This window comes from Metopolophium dirhodum, chromosome 6 (assembly GCF_019925205.1).
Source record: "Metopolophium dirhodum isolate CAU chromosome 6, ASM1992520v1, whole genome shotgun sequence".
Classification (NCBI taxonomy): domain Eukaryota; kingdom Metazoa; phylum Arthropoda; class Insecta; order Hemiptera; family Aphididae; genus Metopolophium; species Metopolophium dirhodum.
Genome location: NC_083565.1, coordinates 6,287,905 through 6,314,136, shown reverse-complemented (window position 1 = coordinate 6,314,136; position 26,232 = coordinate 6,287,905). Strand labels below are relative to the sequence as shown.

General features: G+C 30.3%; 3 protein-coding genes across 8 annotated transcripts; 1 reads left to right on the top strand and 2 right to left on the bottom strand.

Moving 5' to 3' along the window:
* Positions 1 to 120: 120 nt before the first annotated feature.
* Positions 121 to 13,397, bottom strand: LOC132947076 (actin-related protein 8). The gene is made up of 12 exons (XM_061017262.1): positions 13,262 to 13,397; positions 3,873 to 3,987; positions 3,621 to 3,797; positions 3,319 to 3,531; positions 3,074 to 3,247; positions 2,491 to 2,601; positions 2,039 to 2,177; positions 1,601 to 1,809; positions 1,378 to 1,524; positions 917 to 1,094; positions 723 to 851; positions 121 to 646 (listed from the first exon to the last, which is right to left on the bottom strand). Exons 2-12 carry the CDS (start codon positions 3,900 to 3,902, stop codon positions 474 to 476), a joined length of 1,680 nt encoding a protein of 559 aa, XP_060873245.1. The 5' UTR covers positions 3,903 to 3,987; positions 13,262 to 13,397; the 3' UTR covers positions 121 to 473.
* LOC132947077 (riboflavin transporter 2) lies at positions 9,677 to 21,984 on the top strand. 4 transcript variants are annotated; one of them, XM_061017263.1, is made up of 4 exons: positions 9,677 to 10,123; positions 15,978 to 16,058; positions 16,312 to 17,335; positions 21,664 to 21,984. In XM_061017263.1, the coding sequence occupies exons 1-4, from the start codon at positions 10,119 to 10,121 to the stop codon at positions 21,856 to 21,858; spliced, it is 1,305 nt and encodes a 434-aa protein (XP_060873246.1). In that variant the 5' UTR covers positions 9,677 to 10,118; the 3' UTR covers positions 21,859 to 21,984. The 4 variants fall into 4 exon arrangements, with proteins under 4 accessions (XP_060873246.1, XP_060873248.1, XP_060873247.1 ...); XM_061017265.1 differs by lacking the exon at positions 9,677 to 10,123 and adding an exon at positions 11,367 to 11,595; XM_061017264.1 differs by lacking the exon at positions 9,677 to 10,123 and adding an exon at positions 12,869 to 13,141.
* LOC132947079 (uncharacterized) lies at positions 19,184 to 25,496 on the bottom strand. Of its 3 annotated transcripts, none has more exons than XM_061017273.1 (5): positions 25,224 to 25,496; positions 23,781 to 24,000; positions 22,213 to 22,347; positions 21,990 to 22,134; positions 19,184 to 20,097 (listed from the first exon to the last, which is right to left on the bottom strand). In XM_061017273.1, the coding sequence occupies exons 2-4, from the start codon at positions 23,964 to 23,966 to the stop codon at positions 22,000 to 22,002; spliced, it is 456 nt and encodes a 151-aa protein (XP_060873256.1). In that variant the 5' UTR covers positions 23,967 to 24,000; positions 25,224 to 25,496; the 3' UTR covers positions 19,184 to 20,097; positions 21,990 to 21,999. The 3 variants fall into 3 exon arrangements, with proteins under 3 accessions (XP_060873256.1, XP_060873255.1, XP_060873254.1); XM_061017272.1 differs by lacking the exon at positions 19,184 to 20,097 and adding an exon at positions 20,876 to 21,150; XM_061017271.1 differs by lacking the exon at positions 19,184 to 20,097 and having other exon boundaries at positions 21,890 to 22,134.
* Positions 25,497 to 26,232: the final 736 nt, after the last annotated feature.

Genomic DNA, 26,232 nt, shown 5'->3' with positions numbered 1-26,232 from the left:
TATAATTTATAACCAATTTAAAAGTTTAATTATGATTATTATTTTAAACCATAAACTAAAGATGAAAATACAATTCAGTTTAATGTTCTAATTAATAAAATAAAAAAATATACAAGGATAGACTTTTTTAGTTTTATTAGTAGTATATTTTTCAAATACTTGAATTCCAGAAAAATGTGTAATTAATGTATTATCACTCCTTGTAAATAAAAAATAAATTTGTGTCATAAATAATACAATAAAACTAATATGCATAAATCACTTATACAAAATAAAATAGATTTAAATATAAATGTATATAATATAATACATTTTTAAAACTTGGAAAGGACAATAATTTAAAACCAATATGATCACTAGAAATGAAAATCATTTGTGTATGACTAGAACAATTATTTTTTAAAATATTTTGGAATTTGTACAAATGAATAAATTAAGTTTCTAATCCATGATTAAAAATCAACATTGACTGATCACCAATTAAACATTGCTCTTTCTTTTAAAATCCTAATACTCCATGAAGACCATTCTTTACCACTTATCCAAAGTTCATTAGATGATTCTAAACCAGCAAGTATGGCGGCACCCTTCCATGTAACAATTTGCGGGTCCAAATCTTTTGGTGAGCTTATAATTTCAATATGCCCTAAAATAACACATCTTAATAAATTAATATTGTAAATTCAATATTGAATAAACAATTTGTTCAGTACAAAACAAACCTCCGTAATAAACCTGCTGTGCATTTAATGATATTTTGCTTTTCAACCAAGCGCAAGCCCCATCAAATTTAAGTCCACCACCTACCACTAATATGCTGCTATACATTTTTCTTTTGATTTCATCCGAAGCTAAATATAAATTCAATTTTACAGATTATATACTTTTTTTTATAAATTGTCAACAACAAACTTACTTAACCGTTCAATACTTTGTACAATGACTTTATCAAGACTTTGTGGTCTTCCTGTTTCAATGTCAAAATAATTTCCTGCAGTTTCAATTTGATCAACACATATTTCTTCTTCTGTGTTGTGCACAATACTGTTTTCGATTTGTGTTTCAGTTTCCATTTCACGACCAGTGCCACGTCTCTAAAAAAAAATAGTTGAACAATCATGGAAAATAAACAGTGATGAATTGGTACGTATACGCTGTATACACGTCAGCAGATTTTTGATTCTCGGTGTATACCCATTTTAAAATATTATTTTATGGATATACGCTCCTAAAATAAGTCAAAAAACCATTTTTAAAACGGATTAGTCATTATTTTGTTGTGAGCGAAAACTTTTTTTGTGCGTATACCCATAATTATATTTACCAATACACCACTGAATATAAATAATACACATGAAATGTTTTTTGGATAATTACACTGGTTTCTCTTAAAAATTCTTCATCATAAGGATCTTCAGGTAGTGACTTAGATGCTTCTTGAATCACATAATGGTTGTTATCAATGATACCTAACAACATTGGATTGAACATGCCTAAAACTGCTATCATTGCTTCATCACCGACCTAAGTGTAACAAAACACAAATTGAAAAAGTCTAAATTAATTCAAAATCTTCAGTTTTACTTATTCTAGGTATTACCTGTATTGTATATTGTATTTGTTTTTTAGTAGGTTTCATTACGGTCACCGATTTTTGCACAGCACCACATCTATCCAAATTTAAATGACAAAACTCTTGTTTCAATTGATTTAGTAGTATGGCGTCATAATAATTAGTCATGGGATTGCATTCATGATATGGGAAACTACATTTTTTAAGTAGCCAATGAAATGTTTGAGTAATATTCCCTAGAAAATTAACATAAACTTATATTAAAAATTAAGTAACTTAGAACAATTCCATAGAGTGGTTGTTGAACACATATTATTTTAACCTTTTCTTAAAGGATTAAATGAAATAAAATATATAAAAATAATATATTAATTCTTTATAATTAAAACAAATTTCGATATTTTTATAACATAACATGCATAATTCTACTTTATACTCATAAAATAAATACAATTAAGAATTTACCTCCACCATAGCGTAATCTAATCCGTGTGTTTATTTGAGATATACCATCTTCTACACAGCTCACTGATGTTTTCCTATGACCAACATCTACCACACACGCATAACCCAAACCTGCACCATAAGTTGCCGCAACATGATCCTAAATTGAAGTTATAACATAAACACTGTATTAATAAAGATTAATAATTTAATAGAACCTTAGACCAGTGGTTTTCAACCTTTTTTTAAACACAACACTGATATTCACAATATTTTCATGGCACATGTCTCAGCCATGAACAACATTTTCTTCATCAAATACAGTTTTTTTTTTAAAAGTCATTTAATTTTTTAGACCAAATTAGTATAAAAAAAACTTAAAAGCTCGTGGTATACTTAAAGAATGCTTGCGGCACATCGGTTGAAAACCAATGTCTTAGACAAAAATAAATATCAAGTTTTTCTACAATTACTTGTATAAGAAGACAAGCTTTAAACTTCATACTCAATAATATCATTGACATCATTTCTCTAACATGAACTCTGTTGAATATGTCTGGAATAATTAGAATCACTTTGTAGTTCTAGAACATAAAATTATAATTTAGATTAAGTAAACACATTAAATATTTTGAAGCTAACAATAATTGCTTTCTATAATAATTATTAATGTATTTAATGACAATAGTAGATATCAATCACAATTTGATAAAGATATTTAAATTGTTTCTATTTATGGTATCTTTTAAAAATCTTAATTTTTATTTATTTTGTTATATTTGTTATAACTCGAATCAACAAACTGCTTGGTTCTATATCTAATGTCTCTAATAGCATATTATTAATGATTACTGATTAGGTTAATATTATATTTCCAATCTAACATGTAGGTAATAAGGTGTTGTATTAAGTTAAAAATCAGATTCATTAATATATTAAATAAAAAATGTAACTAACCTATTATAACTTTAGAATTATAGACAATATGGAATTTTTTGTTTGAATTTAACAACAAAGCAAAGCAAGAGGTAACATTTTTAATTGATTTTGCCTTACATGAAATTCTGAAGTCTTAATATTTAGTAATTTGTTTATACAATGTGTCCAAATGGTTTCCAGATCTGCTAATACAGCTGTTAACGAACCTCCAATTTGGCCATTAATGTTTAATTCCCCATTCAGTATTGGAAAGAAAACATTATAATCCAGTTCAGGAGCTATATTGAAAATCTGAAATATAGATGGAATTTATTATTTACCTGTGGCTATTTTAATAAATTGATTATATGAAAAATGCTGACTTCTTCTCCATACACAATATCGCCAACTACAGATGACTTAGTGTGCGCACGTGGTACATTATCCTTGTATTTTGGAACAGAATTTCGATTATAAGCAGCTATTTGTTGAGGCGGTGTTGCATACCTTCTGTCACCATTGGACTGCAAGCTTGATTGTAGCATATGAGACGCTTGAAGTCTACTGTCTTCCATGGCTGCTAATGTGTCCGAGTTCTAAAAATACGAAGGTTAGATTACTTAAGTTTTCAACCATGTAAGTTAGTTTTGATTTTATTAGTAAATGGAAATAGATATTAACATACTTTGTACGGGAAATTTGGTAATATTTGGTCCCTCCTATTTCTAATCTCTGAAAGTAGATTAACCCTGGCCAAACCATGAACATATTTGAATGGAGTAACATCACTCGCACGGCCAATTCGTAGATACAGAGATCCTGGATGTATGATAATCACTGAGTTTGACGATACTTTTTCTAACTATAAATTAGTTAGAGGTTCAAACAACTTGTTACAAAAACATATTAAATTATTAAAAATAACGATCATAATTACCTCCAAATTGTTCTCATTCACAATCGGCATGATTTTATAATAAATGATACTTTTTCGCCAATAATTCTTTTGTCGAAATTATACAAACTTTCATCTGCCCGATTTTTCTTAATACCTACAACGGTTTGGAATCGTTTTCAACACTAATAAAATAGGTAGTAATATTATGGGTGCCTAATACTACACCATTATTGAGAATTTCGTCTACACGGGAAAAATAAATATTAAATACTGTCTTTCGTGCAATTTGACTAGTGACCAATTGAGCGTTAATTTTATGTTTTCAAACAAAAATGATAAGGAGCGATGAATAAAAAATATATATTCAATGATAATAAATACTAAATAGTATTGAATATTGATAAAAAAATTCTGTAAACACTAAACTGCAAGGGCGCGAGGCACCGTCTTTTAGATTAATCAGCAATGTATGGATATTCATTTATTTTTTATTACACAATCTATAAATTAATTTTTTTACAATAACTGTAAGTGCTGATGGGTGTCGGGTTCACTGTGGGTGAAGAGGCCTAGAGGCTAGATACCTTCCATTTAATGCACTTCGGCGTGGGTAGTTTGGCTTATTCGGCTAGTAGGTCACGGCACCATTTGCGTTTTAACGTTTAAGCACCTTCAGTATCATACACACGGTGGAGGGGGTGAACCCCAGGACTGTCCTGACGATTTTCGGGAATCGGAGAAAAGTAAAATTGAGGGTCCTAAAATGTCATTATTGACAGTAGCATGTATGATATATGTACAATAATGTACCTATAGATGAATAGGGGCAAGGGCGCAAACAGACTTAAAAATATAGTACGTTGTCGTACCTAAAACAATATGAATAAGTCAATAAATTAATAACACGACACATCTATAAATATATAATTTAATTTAATATAATAATATTGGTAAATTAATAAGTCGATAAAAATACCCAATCAATCACATACCTACTAAATTTAGTAGCATTGAATATAATATATTACAATATTATATAGGTACTCAATGATGGTAGAAACTTAATAAAATATAAAAATACATTATAAATTAACCTTCCTACTTTTTAAATCAGCGAATGTGTCAATAATATCATTATATTATATTAGTTAATCAGCAATTTCTTTATTTATAGATATTATGGCTAAATTTGTGACTTTATCTTGGAACAGAGCTATTTATAGGTATGAGAAATTTTAGAATTTTTTTAATTATTGTTCTATCAAAAATCTTAAATAGTTCATTCTTTAACCAAAATATCTAAAAATACATTTTAATTTAAATTTTTAAATTTGGATGTTATTTGATTTTTGAAAGAAGAATTTTAGTTTAATTATTTTGTTGTGATTTAAAAATTTTATTTATGCCGGTATTTGAAAATAAAGTATATTATTATATTTTATACACATACGTCACATAGATGAAATGTTTAAACTCAAAAATGAATTCAACTTACTGTATTAGGCAATAACCTACTATAAAATAACTGACTTTATTATTATCAATAATAAATACAGTATATTATATTTAGTTATACCTATAGGTTGATAGACCTTTGATTCTTTGCTCAGAATCGTTTTTCGTATAAAATGTTAAATTATATACCTACCTATAATATCATTGAAATATTGAATTAAAATTTAACACATACATTATACATTTATACAAGGGCCTGTCACACAGTAACTTCCAAGCTCAAGTTTTTTCCAACCCGCCGTTGTATGACAGTATAGACTTATAGGTATCGTATATTCGTATTTCGTATAAAAGTATGTATTAGCCATATTAGGTATTATTATAGTGTATTGTGTATTACTATATGATGTATGCCGTATGGCTAGTTCCAAAATGTCAATAACTATGAAAACGTTTTCTATTTCCTATTCAATTTAAGTTATTATGGTCAACTGTCACTATTTTATTGATTGGCAATCACTTAGTGTTACAGTAAAAAACAATGCCCATACCTACTATCAAAATCAATCAAAATAAGTACATAATTGATAAAACTATAACTAAATAAATAATTATTTATACCATTATAGAGCAGAATTAAATTTAACAATAAGACACCAATACCTGAAAAAAAATAATGTTGAATATTTCCAAAAAGAGCAGCGATTTAACCTTAAGTAAATATAGTGATAATATAGTTAAATATATTATGTTATTATACATAGCAAAATAAATAGTAATAATATTTAGAGTGGTTGTAGCTCATACTCCATATTGACTGTAGTATGCAGGTATCCTAACTGCTAAGTAAGCATAAAAAATGTTTCATAAAAGTGATTACAAAATAGAAATTCGAATTCTTTTAGAACATATTATGTGTGCAGTGTGTACAATTTGAAGGTCAATTTGATTGGTATTTTGATGACATATTGCAACTTAAATAAAAACTTTTCATAAAATATCATGGAAAAAATCAATAAAAGTAGGTAAGGACTAGGGATTTTAATAAAAACTGAAAATTCAGTAAAAGCAAAAAAGATGTTCTATATAGGTATAGGTAGGTACTATTATTTTTTTCTGAACTTCCAATCGTACAATAATAAAAAATTTAAATGGCTGTAACTTGTTTTATATTAATTTAAAACTAAAATCAAACTCATATTTGTAGCCTAGTGTGGCGCGGTGGTTGGCTTCAGCCGGTGTCACTAGGTCCCGGATATACTTCAGATGGACTTTCCCACATTTTTGATTTTATCCCCCTAAATCCTAAAAAAAATTCGTACAAAAAAGGAAATGGAATATTTTAAACTTTTGGAGAAGTTAAAATAAAAAAATTAAAATTATGGGAAAGTCAATCTCAAGTAGACTTCCTGATAAATCCACATACTTGTAAGAACATTTTTCGTGATTTTTTAGTTTATATAAATCCTAGTCATATATAGTCATTAACATAACTATATAGGTATGTGGACTTTATAAATACATAGTAGGTACTATTTAATATTGCAATTTATAACATAACTTTACTAGTTAGTTACTTGGTTACTAGTACATATTTAAGTCTTAAGTTTCGGTTTGTATAATATTTTATTATAATTGGTAAATGTTAGAAATTAGAATGGCGAACTATGCAAATTCCTAGGCCGTAGCAGATAATACATATAGGTAAAACTACTGGTAAACACGACACGATATAATCGGCGAAATTTGCAGAAAAACACGTTTATATGTAAAAATATCGAGATATGAATTTATAAATACATAAGTCATAGATACGTTGAAAATACATGGCTATTAATATTTAAAAATTAAAAATAAATGGTATAGGTAGTTAGCCTGTATAGGTGTGCGCAGATTTTTTTCGTGGAGTATGCAGAATGATTTTATAGTAAGGTACTAGGATTGTAGGGATGACTTCCTCAATTTTTTTTCAGTTATATAAAAAAATATATGTTTAATATTTTAGATTCTGAGTGGAGCAATAAATGTATTGATTTTACAATGTGTATTTTATTTTTATTTTTTGTTTTTGCATCTGAAGAAACACTTTCATTTTAGTTTATACTTTGATGGGTCAAAAGTAGACGTTTTTAAATTTAAAAAATCTTTTAATAATTGTTTGGTAACCATATGCCATCGTGGTTACCAGAAAAGTTAGACCGTCTCTACTCACTTCTTAGTAATTTGTCATTTATAGAATGATTTATATAAACAACTAACACATAGGTTAGCGTTATGATCTCATAGAAAAGAGATTTAGCCACTGAGTTTTTGTTTTTCAGAGGTAGTTTTGTGTCAAATTTTCTATAATTACTAATTTGTAGTCCGTATTAGCATAATACTGTTGATGGCGGCTATATAATGTGGTAGATGATGTAATAGGTGCAAACTGGTGGAGGGGTATCAGCATCGTGGGAGCCCACATAAAAACGTAAATATATAATATTTTTTATAAATATACCTGCACGTGTCCACGTATAGTCATATAGAGTATTAAATATTACACATACAGGCTGATTCACCATGCATCATGCTCGTGCCCTTTTTCTTCAATAATGCAGTTATTCAAAATCTAATTTTTAAATATACTTATAAAACCTGTATTTTCAAATCTTAGGATTTTTTGTACTACATATAAGAGTATTCTGTGCCGATACAAACTTCTGTTTTTTAAATGAGAACCTCCCTTTTTTACTATAGTACTTTAGTACTATAAATTATTTAGCTTATAATACTTGGGTCTTGGATCATTTTAACAAAAATTATAAATGTTGATATTAATTACTGCAATAATTTTTAAATTACCATAGCCCCCATAATATTTTCAATTCTTCCAAACCTGTACTATCCTTCATACCCTGCATAGTTATGAAACTCAAAAACTACTCGTTCAATTTTTGATTTTGGTACCTGAAAATGTTCAGAAAAATTATCTGCTAAATAATTTACAGCAGAAAATGGAGTTCTCATTTGAAAAACAGAAGTTTGTCTCAATACGCTCCTCATGTAGTACAAACAATGTTAAGAATTAGAAATATAGTCTTCAAATAGGTATTTTAAAACGTAAAAATCAGATTTTGAATCACTTCGTTATTGAAGAAGATAAAAAGGGGGTGAGCATGTTCAGTGAATCACCCTGTATGCCAGTATGTATTATTAACATGTTCGGAATTGGAATGCGATTCCTGCACAGTGGTATAACTGAATAAGAGGGCAATGGGTCAAGGGCTGATATATATATATAGGTGTACGAGAACAGACATATTCTCTTTAACCATTTGCACAAATATTGATGGGGCGGGAGGAGGGCTTCAGTCCAACCAACAATTTTGGGCAATTAGTGATCACAACGATAAAAAAATAAAAATATCACAATCCGCGCTGTAGACTGTACGACTGAACACCATACAAAAATATATTTTCATTGTTTTACTTGTTTTAATTATAATATTATTAAATTGTAATCACGATTTAAGATATATATCTTAAATCGTGATTGTAATTATATATAGTGCAATCGTCGAGGTGTTCACGTTTGTCTACTTATTAATATATTATTATACATGATAGTCGGTCAGCCAATACACGCACAGACACTCGGGTGATGGGTATGTTCGATGGTACCAATCGCGTTCCTGCCGTGTTCATATCAGTATATTATAATGACGCGTACTGGCGTACTATAGTCGCGTACTCGCGTCGATCGCATATCATATATTTTTAGGTGAGTACGTCATACGGGTCACGTGTGTAGGCACCTACAGAGCGTTCGCCAATATATCGCTCGCGGACCGCATACACATCAATACATAATGTTCGAATATACACAGCTGCAGGCTGTATGATGTGGTGTCTTGTGAGGTTTTAATTTTTGAAAAGTTTTCACGGCTCGCCGCCGAGAGACACAAAAATCGCACGTTTTGATGATTTGTTGATAATCTTTTTATAATAAAAATATTCGTTTCACAACATCATGAAAAATTATTAGAAGCTAGACCGAAAATGTATATAGGTACCTATCGTCAAGTGTAAAATCCTCAAGCTTAGTTGGATCAGTATGGACGAGGAATTGAGGAAATTTCGTCACCGAGACACTGTACCCTATACCAAACACGTCCTATACGACTAACGACTATATATACACACACACACACACACACGAGTGTGTGCAACGATGCGCGTTAACCGTAAAGTTGTTTCGTCTCCCTTATCACTCGCACCGGACCGTTTTGAAAATGAGATTTTTGCGCGACGGTCGCCGTCGTTGTTGCGGTGGACGGTCACGTATATATATTCTTATAATAAAAGACGTTCGCGGCGGTGTACCTATACTACGTGCACCAGTCGTGCATCGCCGCAGTGTAACGGTGATCGGTCAATCGTACGAATCACTATTATTTCAATCATTACGCGCGGTCCGTCGGTATTATAATAATATTATCATCATCTAATAGTACATAATATTATACGCGGATACGCTCGTCCGCGGTACCTACATAATATTATATTATATTCTAATATCGTATAGGTACACTGCAACTTGCGGCAGTCGCAAGTGCTGGACGAAATTTCGTATTTTCTTTTTCATACCATTATTATATTATATTTAATTATCATTTCTTTACCGTACCGGTTACTACGCACACGCGCGGGCACATATATATTATATACATTTTACATTTGTGTGCCATAATAGTATAATGTGCCAGCTATAAATATAGGTTTACCAATACAGCAGAATCCTTCAGCTGACCCGCCGGCCTGCAAACGACACAATATTATTACTATATCATGGAGTGAGTATACGCGGAAATAAACGTTACGATAATAATAATTATATGTTATACACCTAGCTAATATTATATTATAATAATATGTACAACTATTGGTACATAGCATGCATAATATGTATAATGATTAAATAATGATTAATCTCAAACGCGTTTCCGAGTACTTATCTGTATTTAATTTTTGGGATCAGTGTACGTACTATGGTATATATACATGTTTGGAGTATAACGTCGTCACGCAAACGGACACTTCAAAATAAAATATACGTTACCAATGCCCTATATGACTTATGCAATGATACATATATATATGTCCTTCGTGAGTAATAATTATAGATCGATGATCACATACATATATCATCAATCATCATCGTCAACCGTCATGCTATAGGTACTTTTGATTTTTGAAATACATTTCAAATAGGTGTTCAAATACTTCGATGTAAAAATATTACTTAAATATATTTTCCAATTAACATTTGAATAGCGATAATACTTTAAATACAGATCAAAATTAATTGACGAAATATTTCAAATATTTACTCTTCTATACGCGCTGAACGAAATTATTGTCTAGGTAAGTTTTTTTCTGTACATGCTTTAAATATAGGTATTTATTAAATTGAGAAGAAATAGGAGTCAACAGCTGACAAATCCCCTCCCTACATATAGATTTAGCGTAAAGTATACTGTGTTATTTTATCAGGTATAGTTATAATTATACTATATTACTATATTAAGGTTTTTTTTTTTAAATATATTTAATTATTTAAATACTTTAAAGAATACACATACTTATAACGAGCATGAATTTATCGCGTAGTGGATAGCCAGTATTTAGGTACATAATAATATATTTATTATATCACGGCATTGGAAAAAAAAAATATTTTTTTTTATGGCCCGACAAGAGTAGCCAGTAGGTACGTAATATAAGACGTTAAAACTATGCGATTCCGAGGTCTTCGTGAAAAAAAAAAATGCGTTATTTAAGACGATGACGATTACCGGTCACAATAACCTGAATTTTGTGGTCTACAAATTATTGCTTACACGTGTACAACTGTTTATTATAGCTGCAACCAGTATATTATGATATTATATGTTATGTATACACAGGTAGATAACCGCATTGGGAGGGGACACCGGCCAGTAAAAAATATAATGTTATCAATTATCATCAGAGAAAGTACGCGTTATCAATCTTATCATTCGCTGCACAGTCACAGTGTACATATAATAATGTTATTTGTTAATGAGTGAGTTCCGTATAATACTATAATAGTCGTTCTCCGCATTCGACAATAATAATTAATAGATAATAGATATAATTGTAAAATGTTATATCAGTAATTACTAGTAATTAGTGTCAATTGTTTCTACACACACGCTAGCCGCTATATTATAGGCAACTGAATATTACATAATCGACACGCAGGCGGCTGTACCTATATTGATTTTATAGTCTTTTTAAATAGGTATATACAATAATATTATGTTATATAATCAATTAATTTATATTAATCAACGGTGGTACGTACACTATACAAATACAGTAGGCCATAACTAATAAGCAAAATAAGAGAAACAGCATTATGTGTTATATACACGTCCTACCAACCGGTCGATAACATTGACGGATTTTATTCAAAATTTAAAATGTATGTAAAAAATACGCTTGCCAAACCTATGTCACTATGCGCCTAAAAATGTTCAAACATGCACTTAGATAATATTATGTAGTGTACGTATTATAGTTATGCAATACAAACTCATAGATATGAAAAAAAAAATTATATCAAATATTTTTTTTTAATTTATCATCTAAACCTTATCTCACCTTAATATTTACGATTTCACACTTGTATGAATAAACCAATTTTTTGTTTATTTGTTTTGATTGAACTTGCGGGTCGAACGTTATTTTTAAATATTTAACCGTCTACGTTTTTTTTTTTATTATTTTATTCTATCAAATATATAGACAGTATTTTTAAAGTTCTCAGACAAATATTGGTTTTGAGTGATGGACATAAAAAAAAATTGGTAGGATACTTCCATCAATACTACTAACAGTAATTTTAAATTAAAATTGAAATTGTTCAGAGGGAACAAAATTCGATTTTGTATATTGAATTCTGTCCCCAAGAAACGAATTTCGCTGTTATCCTACCATTTAATACGCCTTATAGTAAGATTGATATGCACGAACTTATAAGCTCTATAATTATACGTCTGTTTACTGCAACTGCTAAGCACCCGTCATAAAAAAACCCATAACTTTAATAATTGAATTTTCACCCATCGGGCACTTAAAACTCAAAAAGTATTACCTAAGTACATTAATTTTTCATCGAGACAACAACTTGAACTTTCACTATATATAGGTACTAAATACTAATGTACCATTCGTTGGATCTCCTTAACGAATCTGTACCGCTGCAGCACATTCTATCATCTATCTGTACCTACATAAGATAGTTATGTATTATTAAAATTTACATTTCTCAATCCTAAGTTAAGGTGCAAACAACTGATAGGAATGTACACGACGATACCGCTTGAACGCGCGACTACCTATTTTTTTCTATAAAATTTGTAATCCCACCTGCCTATAATATCTGTATATGTTATATTTCGATATAATGAAAAACGATCGCACGGTGGGGGCACGTTAGGATATAATATTATTATTATGTGTCTACAGGTCCTAGAAGAACCCGTGCGCGCCCGCTTTAGTAAGCATAGTAACCGCGGTTCGAATCGATTGTACCTACCTATGCACCGGCCGATTTAGTCACGGAGGAAAGTTAATATACGAGTTTTAAATCAAATCACATTTCACTCGTTGGCGTTTTTTTTTTTCATCAGTTAATGTTGTCAAGTGAATATTTTGTGAATTCAAATCGAGTAGTATTATAAATAATAATCAAACTAATCGGCAAATTAATTAATCGGTTCGGTTATTCGTTTGACTGCATGTGTATTTTTCTCATTCACACGCAGTTTCAATATCGTTATTAAGTGAGCTTGTTCAACATAGACGTTATATCATAGTTATATATATAAAATTAAATTGTTTTTTTTTCGCGATTTAATAGAAGGGATTTAATTGAGCGAATATAATAAATTATGTATACTTACAATCTTACAATATCGCTATTGCACGTACCATTATTGCAACTGCCAACTACTAACAGTCTACTTACATATTTTTGTATAGGCGCATGCGAAAACATTAAATTGTCAACCACTCGAACATCGCGAGTAAAATAAATAAATACTTAGTCAAGTTAGTTTTGAAACGGTTTTAATTTGTATTTCAGTTTTGAGTGTACAGTAATAATTATTATATAGTATACAACTCTATACAAGAGACACGCCTGAACTACCTGCTAACTGTGAGTTGAATTAAACCGATAACTATATCGCCATGACGCCATACCAGATAATTTCATATTAAAACTAACATTGAAACTTGATATTATTTCCTAAATCCTAAAGAGAGATAGTGAGATATTATATTTATACAGGTACTAGATAGTAATGTCAAGTATAATAAATGGAAATATTTGTGTCGTATAGGTACCAAAACATATTATTGTCTATTATAAATTATTTTAAATAATTAATGTTAATTTTAAGCTTGGAATTTTAATTATTTTCTATTAAATAGTTAAAACGTTCAAATCGCTTATCGTTAAAAAATCTTAGATAGGTACCAGTTATAATAATAATTGTATAAACATTTTATACTTCTCATTGTGTATCTAATCTCTATACAAAGTAGGTGCCTATTTTGAAGATAAAAATAGCCATATCAAGGAATTAACTGAACTGTTACGTGATAGTATAGACTATACTACAATAGGTACTACTTAGAGTAGGTATACAACAAATAGATAGTAAGTTGGTATGCGTATTTTTTTCTCATTCTTACATACATTTATATTTGCCTCTATAATATAGTATATGCTGTATTATATTCTTATATACATTTATATTTGTCTCTATAATATAGTATATGCTGTATTATATTCATATTTCATATCATGGAAATATTGAACTAAAAATTATTCATATTTTTATATAATCCCTACAGATACTGTATTTTGCTTTAACAGGGAAACGAATTTTTACTAAAATCTTACTACTTTTTGCGGTCAACTAACTGTTGTTATAATACACTATTTTTACGTAACCGGAATACCACACAGGATGGCCAGTACTCTATGACAGTGCTTCTCAAACTTTTTTGTCATGGCCCCTCCCCCTAAATGTGATGTAAAATTGTCTAGGCCCCTTAAAATCATTAATTAGTTTTTCTTAATTTTATACTAAAATTACATGTACTATTTCAAACAGATAAATTATTAACAATGATTAATGATATTGTCGGTTATTTAATAACTAATTGACCTACCCCACTTAATTTTAAGTCGAAAATAATTTTGGTTTTTTTGAAAAAACGTTTAAGAAAATAATTTAAATAAAATAATTATTTTACGACTCTCCAATAATATAGACCGTCAGTTTGAGAAGCACTGCTCTATGACATATACGAGTTTTATCTCATTTTTAATTAGTGGACCCCCTTGGGATTTTCACTAACACTATACAATATACATTATTACAATATAAAATAATGGGAGGGGTTGAACAGGTAGTGACACCTCTGTGAATTTTAAATTCACCTCCCCCCTCAGAACTAGGATATATCCGCCACTGTTGTACTCGAGTACAACTATTATACATACCTAAATAATATATTAAGATTATTATAGTATAGTTTATTGTTATTTATTTGTAGTCTTGGGAGGGCGCGGTACCGTGCCGTCAGGTTAATAATATACCTACTGAGTACAGCATTTAATTATATTGATGGCGTGCTCCCAAGTCTTGGTCTGGCAAATATAGCCGTGTAGGCAGCCCCCCAACATCAAATTTTGGGCCCTTGTACTAAATTTATTTACGAGCCTTATAAAATATTATTCAATATAAAATAAGTATTCTTATCAAAATTTCAAAAGTTCAAATATGACAAATTGATTTCCTGAACTTTAGGTCCAACTCCCCTCCCCCTTGTGGGGGCCCTGCGTATAGGCACTATATCCACCGGAATAGCTATTATAAATACGAATACCTACATGGAAAAATTGTATTATTCAATTGGAAATCTAATACGTTTTGCAATCTCAGAGTCGACAACTATTCTTATCAAACTCTGTATAAAATGTCATACAGTTTACGGTAGTAAAAAACGAATAGGTTTTTTAATAGCAAGCTTGTGTACTCTGCAATGCAAAATTCATATTCTACATACGAAATTATCCATTAAAGTGTATAGGTACCTACCTACAGAATATAGGTAGGTAATGTATTTGGTTATAATTTAATTATAAATTATTCGATATTAATTATACCTTTAATATTAATAATGTAAATTATATAAAATAAGGAGGTAAGTAGCAGGTACCTATAGTATTTTACAACCAATTTAAACAAAAAAAAAAAATGTTAAGAAACAAATTGCTACCTGGCAGTTCGTTCGTATATTGTATGTAATCACTATATTGTATGGCCCCTGTGAACCCTCAAAAAAAGTTTGGTCATAAAGCCGCAAAAGGCGCAGTATCTGCTGAAAATTTTTATATGCTTGCATAATGCATATTATATTATATTATATAGTGCTAGTGCAATAAATCATGTTGCGAAAAATAATAAATTTAAAATATCAAATATCAAAGATAAGATTAACTATTTGGTTTATTTTTATTATTTATAGTACATTTTCCTCTTAACAATAAATTATTATTATAATTATTATTATTACTGATTCTGTATATTATTTTGTTAAAAGAGTCGATGAAAATACGTACTTACAACATAAACGAATGAAAGTGTATAGCTTGGAAACCAATTCTATCGTCGAGAGAAAATGGTAAGTTTTGTTTTGAGATTGTAATTATTTTTATGGCAATAAACAGTTTGAATTTTTTTTTTAAAATAGCCTTTATCAAACATCTTATAAAGGCCGGTAACACATCCAGCCATTAAACAAATACCTATAACAATAATAGGAGGTACCTATATAGTACGCCTATTTATAATATAATGTTTATAATATAAAGTTTGAGTATGTTAACAATTTTGTTATATACGTATTATGGTTGTTTTTGTTTGCCAATCTACAGGTTTCTGGATCTGTTGACGTGCATGTTCGGCGTGGGTGCTTGGATACTGGTCAACAGTCTGTACACGCAGCTGCCATTGCTCGTGCAGAGCGCGCCCGAGGGATGGAACTTGCCGTCGTACTTGTCGATTGCCATACAAATCGGAAACGTGGGCCCGCTGCTGTATGGCGCCTGGCGCCGGAGATACGGTAACCGGTACGACAGGCCACTGACGATCGCCGTGCTCACTTTCGGCGTAGCGTCTGTGTTCCTGATGGCCGGGTTTTATGACGTGACGGGCTCAGTGTTCGGCCAAAAGCACAGCGTCGTACTCTGTGCGCTTACGTTCACCATGGCGTTGGTCGGGTGCACTAGTTCCGTTCTGTTCATACCATCGCTGGCCCGGTATCCGGACATATACCTGGTCACGTACATGGTCGGCGAGGGCATCAGCGGTTTCGTGCCCAGCGCGGTCGCTATCGTCCAGGGCGTGGGCACCACCACTTGCCGGTCGGTAGTGGGGCCGGACGGGAAGACGTCCGAAACGAAGTCAACGACTGACGCACTCTTCTCGAGCGGCCCGTTTTTCGTCGGCATCGGGGCAATAATGTGTGCGAGCACGGTGTCGTACTTGTGCTTGGAGTACTTGCCGACCTGCAAGAGAGAAAAGATCCGGACGCCGCCGGACGACGACGGCCACCAGACGATCGGCGTCGGCGGCACCGACAACCGCAGCCGTCATCTAAACGTTTCGCTGCTGGCCTTGCAAGGCGTGATCGTTTTCTTCGCCAACGGACTGTTGCCCAGCATCCAATCGTACTCGTGTCTGCCATACGGATACATGGCGTATCATTTCGCGACAAACCTGTCAAACATTGCCAACCCTGTGGCTTGTTTCGTCGCCTATTATACGAATCGAACGTCCAAAACCGTAATTTACATGCTGTGCGGCGTTTGCTTAGTGTCCACAGTGTACATGATGATAACCGCCTTTATGAGTCCTTCGCCTCCATTGAGCAATTCAACCACTGGAACAGTCTTAATAGTAAGTAAAAAAAAAAACAAAACAAATCGTAGTTATACGTCGATACTAACCTAACCAGAGCACCATCATTTTGGAAATGTTCACGTACCACTTGATCTACACTAACCACTAAAGAAGAAAAGCTTCTGTTTTTGCTTATCAAAATATGTAAACATTATTCTAAATGTAGGTACGGAGCAGATTATTAGGAACCATAGGCGTGCGCACGGGTAGGGCTGATTGCGCTTTAGCCTCACCTGAGATTTTTTTATACGTGGATGGATTGGTACCTTATGAAGACATGACTATAAAAGGAGGTATAGCCCTTTTAGTTTTTAAACGTTTGTGTTTACCCGATAGACTATACAGGGGGATTTATTTAAAATTGAACACTCATTATTTCAAAAAGTGTAATTGTTTTTGAAAATAGTTTTTACATAGTTTCAAGTCGTTTACAAAAGAACTTTGATATTAAAAAATTATATTTTTAAATATTTTTTATCCTTCTAATTTTTGATTTATTTAATTTTTTTAATGATAACATAGTGGATGATGGACAAACATCCACTACCGAAATGCGCTGATCTACTTTTTAATATTATATATTACATTTTAAACGTTTTTGAATGAATTGTTTTATTAGATTATATTTGGTTAAAATTTTAAATCAATATTGATGAATTTTGTATGTGTGAAATAATGAAAAGCGATTGTTTACATTTTCCAGTCACCAAATAAAGGGTCACTTAAAAGTTTGTAGGGAAAATGTCTATAATTTTTTTCTTGTGTGGTCATGACAAGAGGGTGGGTGATCAGATTGAATGTATAGCCATACCTGACTTAGAGGTCTGCGCACGCCTATGTTAGGAACTACATAATTATGAAAAATAAGCATTTAATGCTCAAAAGTAGAATGAAATAATATAAATAATAATTATTTTTATTATTATCCACTATAATAGGTTTAGCGTGCAGTCCGGGATATAGCACCGAATTTTTTTCACGACGGCTGGTTGTCAAGGTTTATTATTTTCGTTAACCGTTTTTATTCCTATTTATCGTGATATACAGTTTTTTCGTTAAGTGTTATTTGATATTTTATTAATTCCATAATGGATTTTGAGTTATATTGAGTTTTCTACTTCGGCGCTATATTATGTATATAATGGGTATACTGTAATATAATGATTATAGTTTAAGAGGGTGTCAGCGCACTATTTTTTTCTCTCTCTGGCCCACGCGCAACATAGACAAAACGCATTATTTTTTCTATGTTTTTAAGTAATCTTTGAATAAAATCCCCCATTACAAAAAATATAGAGAATAATATTTTTGAGGGAATGATATCGATTTTATATTTTATTGTTATTTGACTTTGTATTCAACTTTCAAAATAAATAAAAAAATGTTGTAAATTTAAATTATGTTTAAATTGTTTTGAGACAATATTTAGACAAATCGATATGTCATTCACTCAAAAATATTATTCTCTATATTTTAGGTTAGGTGATTTTAGATTACTTAAAAATATAGAAAAAATGATTCTGCGTAAATGCGTTTTGTCTATGTTACATGTTTGATACCGTGCATATCTGTTTTTGTATATAACACGACCGACATAGTATTTTAGACGTGTTTTTTGTCAAACATTCCAATTGATCTATTGAAGCGATAAGAATTCTGAAAACATATTTGAATTTGTCGTCAAATCTACTTGAAATCGACTTTCCCACATGTTTTATAATATCCCACCAAATTCCTAAAATGTCATATTAAAAAATAATATTTAAAAAGGTGGGTAAGGGGATGTCGCTCTGATGTACAGTAGATTACAAGTGTGTCACTGTAATGGATGATGTTAAATTTTAATTCAATTTTATAATATCATTGTATAAGAAAAACGATTCTGAGCGAAAACAGTCAGTCAGCCTATGATATTACCAAGTATATTTGATGATATTATTGTGAATAAAGTAATTTATATATAACCTATTTACGTTGAGCCTTGTTTTCAATTTTCAATCCTTAGCTATAAAAGTTAAACATTTTATAAATTTTTAACTACAAAATAATTAATAAATTATAAATTTGATAAATGTCAACATTTGAACTTTAAATGCTTATAAAAAAAAATTGTGCCTATGTATTTTTAATATTTTTCAACTGTTATTAGAACGATATATCAGGAGCCTTATATTACATTTTCACGCTTTTTTACCCAACAAATAAAATTTTATTGATATTTATAGAAAAAAAAACTAAAAAAATTGAAAACTGACAATGTCCGTAAACAGCTCAAAAAGAGTCAAAATATTTTCAACATTTTATGTTGTATAGAAAATGCTAATATAAACATTCAGTGAAATTTTCAAGTATCTACAGTCATTCGTTTTTTAATTACAATAAAATAAGAAAATTGTTACATGAGAAATCGAGTGAATATCAAATGTTGTAAAAATATAAATTTCAGACGCTCATAAAAATTTAATTTAAGTTTCTTGTAGACATTTTTTTTTTCTCGAAAACAGATTTTGCGTAAAAATTCCAGTATTTCCTTAATTTTTCTTTTGTTTTTCATGTCGCTTTTGAAAATTACTTGAAATTTTTACTTTTGACCCCCCAAAGTACCAACTAGATTCACTTTCCTATCAGAAAAGTTACTGTTGAAGAAAATCCAAGCACTTTTACTGTCCTAAAAGGTGATGATAGACACAAAAAAAAAAAAATAAAAAAAAAAATACACATCATTGTAAAATCAATACACTCATCACTTCGCTCAGAATCTGAAAAAAATAAAAAAAAACACACATCATTGTAAAATCAATACATTCATCGCTTCGCTCAGAATCTAAAATCAAAAATGTGGGAAAGTCGATGTCAGTTAGACTTGACGAAAAATTCAAATCTGTATTTAGAATTCTTATGGCTTCATTAGATCAATTGGTAGGTTTGGCAAAGAACCAGTCTAAAATCCTATGTCACGTGTATGGTATGTTAGACAAAAACAGAAAATCACGGTATTGAATCCCCTTAATATTTTAATGAGACGTTTATTGCTTAGTATTGTTTTGAATGAATGAGAACGTTAATATCGGGCTCCATGTTGATAAATTTGAGTCTTAGAATCATTTTCTAAGTTAAATTTATTTCTATATAATAAATGGGAAATATATTTTGGCAGATATATGCTGACACAAAAGTGTATAAATACTGTAGAGATTATGTAGACAACATTGAAATTTAAGGTTAGTTATGATTTTCTTTTATAAATTGAGATTTCCTTCTCGTATCACCGCAAGCTGAGAATTGCGGGTCTATGATATGCTACAGGGTAATAATATGATAGATAATATATTAATATGAACTCTAAAGTATTTAAACATAGGTACATACTTTACAAAATATATACATATTATATAATATGAACACGATAATTTTACAATAATCAAATGTTAACTGCCATTTTTTTTTTTAAGTGAATTTTTGAGTAGTATATAGGTAATTACCCATATTTTTAATTTAATAAATGTGTTTGTATAATGTAAATAATGAACAAATTGGTTTATTTTTTAAATCAGTATTTACATTTTATAAGATCAGTTAAATGAAAAGAATACATTTATTTAACAAAAGTATTTCTCTGCCCATAGTTAACTATCAATAGTTTTTCTGTAAATATATTTAACACAAAATCAGAATTTGGTAGAGACCAGAATTGTATGCATTTTAATATTTATACTGAGTGCATATGGTTGCATATTACATCATTTTTACCATGAATATTTGCATCATATTTAGCACCTTTAGTGACTGACTATACAGTGTAACAGGAAGACCTGACAAAAAAAAAAAAAAGTGCGTTATTTAAAAGTATGATAAAAATTGTTAAGATTATATGATAAGTAAATAATTTATGAAATATACTCATGCCAGCAAATTCCCAAAAATAATATTTTGAAAAAAGTTATTACATTCTAAATTAATTTAATCAAAAAAATATTGATATTTAAAAAAATTCTATAAAACAAACTACCTACTTGACTTAGATAAATGTTTTTACCATCAAAATTGTTTTTATAATCAGATTCACAAATTGGCTATTTTTAATTTATACAAAAAAATTTGATCAAGTTTAAATTTAATTATTTTTAGTATTAAAAAAATAAAAATATTATTTTTATTTTATTCGTGTAGCGCAAGTGACATATAAAAATAATTTTAAAATATTGATTAGAACAAAAGTTATTCTATTGTAAGGACTTCCTGTTAAATCCTGTATAGTACATATAATTCTGGTTTCTAGTTATAAGTTACCTTTAAAAATGTAATGTTGTTTTATGATATTCTAGGTTTTTATGTGGGTTTTATTCTTTGGATGTGCATCTTATGTTAAATTGTCAATAGCTGCAGTACTGCGAAACAAAGGTAACAGAGGACTATTTCTTTATGGCTGCATTACTCAAATTGGATCAACAGCAGGAGCATTGATTGGATTTTATTTAATTAACATTGTACAATTGTTAAATTCATATAATCCTTGTTGAAGGGTTTAATTTTAAATAATATAATTATAAATGTTCCTTTAAACAATTAATAATTTTATTGAACTAAAGTATATTTTTTATGAAAATGTACAATTTACTTATTAAATTAAACAATATTATAGTATACATACATAAGACTAATTAATCATGAGATGACGAAGATTGATTGTACAAATTATGTGATATTCTGGACATCGATAACAATATTTGTGGTATATTCAATTCAAATTCTCTATCTTCACTAGATTGATCAGTATTGTTGGTTTCCGAAATATTCTATATTATTATCCATAATTACTTTAAATGTTACAAGCACATAATATTTAATATTTTTAAAATAATAAAAATACTCACGAAGTTAATATTTACTGATGCACTTGATGTGTTAGCATTTTGATTTATTTCATTTAATGAGTCATGAGTGGTATTTGAATGAGTATAATGAACATCTCCAGTATTGTCCTCCATATGGCTTATGAAACCACTTGCCTAAAATTAAGTCAAATTCAATATTAAAAGTAATAAAATAATAACTTCTAATAAAAATTGTTAACTTTGCAATCCATAGGGCGAGTGAACAGTGGCAGTCAAATGATTTTGTCATGTGGGAGGAGGGCGGATGGGGTTGATATTTTAGCATATACTATTCGATCATTAAAAATACAATTTATGGCTACCATTAGATACCTAATTATAAATATTTAAAAAAGGTCATGGGGGATCTATCCTTCTCATCACCTTCCTAGTTTGACTACCCTTGTGGGTGACCCTAGTCTGTCTTGAGCAGTCTTAGCCTATCTTCAATAGTCAAGACTCAGGAGCAGCAAGCTGCGAGCTTATACATTGCAGCACATGTGCGTCTGTTTATGTATATGGCAATATAATTGGTACATTTTTTGGAAACTAACTTTAAACTAACTAAATATTCTCAATAATGTTTGCTAGAAAAACAAAGACAAAGCTGTGTGTATAATAAAGACAACATTCCTTAATCACAGATAATGTATAGACTTACCTAGATAGCCAACATCTAACAAACTACGCTACTTGTGAATAGGCTGTTTATAAGCTATTATTTATTTTATTGGATAATATCTAAAGTTATGTTTGAAGGCAATATGTTGAACACATAAAAACAGTGGCGGAATTAGGGGAAGGGGTTGCTTGGGAGTTTGAAGCAACCACTGTTGCGAGTACAGAACTTTATTTTTTATAAATTAGGTACTTAGATATCAGTTATCACATAGAACTAAATGTATATTAACTGTAGACCACATAATATGTAGCCTACCTACTACCAAAAAGTTGATTTTTAATAAAGTTTGTTTTTCACCCTGAAGTTATTCATGATAAGTAGGTACCTCCTCCTATAAAGGAGCTTTATTCTCAATATAGCATCCACAATAAAAAAAATCATACATATGCCACTGCATAACAATAGGTATAATCGGTTATTTCAGACTCTATGTTACTTATGTTTACAGATGATCTTTAACTGTTCAGCAAAATTTAGTCAGTAACTGATGACTGATTGTCTAAATCTAGGGGGTTAAAATTTTGATGTAGAAAAATACTAGGAGTAAGTGTAGTGAAACTACTATTAACTACATATTATACCAGATTCATTTATAGTGTGTAAGTAAAAAAGACTTAGGTATTCTTTTTAAACTTTTAAAATCTAGGTATTATGGCGGAAAAAGAATATGCCATAGGTCAAAGTGCCAATATTATTAGAATTTGTCAAAATGAACTAGATAAATATTAAATATATACCTATTCAGTGATATTACACATTAAGCGACAACAAAAACCAAATGAACCTTATTGTGAAAATTTGACGTGTACCTACTGGGTATTTCACGAGTTTTGGACGGTGTATATCAAAATGCAGTGTTATGTTGTAACATATATCGAACTATTACCGGCTCTTCTTCATCACTAGATGGCAACAAATTGTACGGATAATTCCACTGGTCGACACGCGGTGTGATTTCCACGAAGTTATCATCATCCCCTAACTCATCTATCGTCAAATCGATAGTGTCCAATATCGGAAACGGATACAAAAACTTGTCACAGTTGTCATCATTATCCCGTTTCAAGCACATGACTGCTGTATCACCTGCACTAACGAGTAACGGTCTGAAAAAATAACATTTAATCAGACACAAGATTTCGGGCCGTAGTCAAACGACTGATAGCAATAATTATTAAATAGGTATTGTTTATGAGTTAATGATCATAGACATAATATAAGATAAACACATGAAACAGAGACAACTGACAAGTAGGGTTAAACATAATTTAATAACTAGTCATTGACATGCCTACTGCCTCTAGTGTCTACACGCAGAGCTGAATTTAGACTTTCAGATGCCCGAGACAAATTTTTTTGAGGCTCCTAGCAGTAAAAAAATTGAAAACACCCAAAATCTTTTAGTTAAGGAAAAAAATAAAAATTTGCAAACTTGCACATTATAACTATCTACCTAAAACGTGTTTTATTCAAGTTAGCAATAACGTTGTTCATGTATCACAAATTTCAAAGTTAATTAAGATAGCAATATTATAAAAATGTTTAAATTAAACCTTCAAACTGTTATATTAATAATAAATTATAATTACTGTCTAACACACGCGTGACATAGTATTTTAGACGTGTTTTTTGCCAAACATTCCAATTGATCTATTGAAGCGATAAGAATTCTGAAAACAGATTTGAATATGTCTCAAGTATACTTGAAATTAAATTCCCACATTTTTGATATTATCCCTCAAATTCCTAAAAATGTCATATTAAAAAAGAATGTTTAAAAATTGTTTTATTTCAATTTTCGGACAAGTTCAATTTAAAAAATCAAAAAATGTGGGAAAGTCGATTTTAAGTAGATTTGATGACAAATTAAAATCTGTTTTTAGAATTCTTATCGCTTCAATAGATCAATTGGAATGTTTGGCAAAAAACACGTCTAAAATACTATGTCACGCGTGTGTTAGACAAAAACAGAAAATCACGGTATCGAATCCCCTTAATATTTTCAAATTTTTATAATATACAGTAAATACTAAATTGTACAATAAAAATAAGTTAAACCAAAATTGTTGAATATAAATACATTTTTATAAATTTGGTACTTTTCATGATTTTTTCCCTGTAAAGTCGTCTAAAATTCATCAAATGATAACAAATCCAGTACCTACATCACTTTCATTCAAATTTGTTTTATAGTATTGATGCATTCTGGCATCCGAATGCCTCCCAAATGTCTGCTGCGCGGGGTAAGTGCCCTTACAACCCTACGTCAAATCCGACCCTGTCTACACGATTAATATTGACGTAGGTACAGATTCGGTTAGTGCCTTACCTGTTAAATGTAAATGGGTCAAATGATTGTACGTCTAAGTTGTGCTGGTTTCAATTGTTAACTTCGAATAATTATAAGTTATTCGTGCGTATAATATACACTATTCAACTTTCGGTAACTTGTAAAACTTGTACTTGCAAATTATTGTCACGTAGACATTTGCTAAAGGCTCATGGCTATTTCTTAAGAGTATAATAATATTACAACAATAATAAAATAATAAATCGTAATTTGTTAACAAAAACAAAACATTACTCGGGTAGTCGGGTGACGGCCGACGGGTACCACTACCAACTAGTTCTCCTGAAGCAGGGTTGCCAGACTTTAAAACAGTAATTCTCATACTATGGCCATAAAATTCTCGTACCATTAAAAAAAAAACCGTATTAATAATAACATTAATAACTAATAACATGTTAATAACATATAACATGTTAATAATTAATAACATTGTTCTATGCTAATAAGTAATAACAATTAACAATATAAATAAAATATAAAATATCTACACTGACAAACCGTCACCGCTCAGAATTGTTTTTCGCATACAAATATACAATGATATTATATTATTGAATTCAAATTTTATACCATCCATTATACAGTGACCCACTTGTAACCTACTGTACATCAAAGCGACACCCACTTGCCCACCTTTTTTTTCTTTCATTAATTTAACTCTGGTTGATTTTTTTGTAAAATTAAAGAAATTTTACGTCATATTATATCAAAATATTTATCATTTATTATTTAAAATACGCATTATTTTTAACAAAGTGATCATTCGATAAAACGTTTGAACGGAAAGTTGGGATGTAAAAGGTTTCAGGGGATCTACTATAGTCTATAGGTGGGTGGAACTCTAAGGGTTATACGCTTAAGGAGTCGTGGTGCATCAATCGTACACCGAATTAATTTTAATACAAGTTGGGATCGGCCCTTAGTCCTTAGACGCCTGTCCTCGAGAGTGCAACGATTTAACGCATCCATGACTGCTTGATAAAAATAT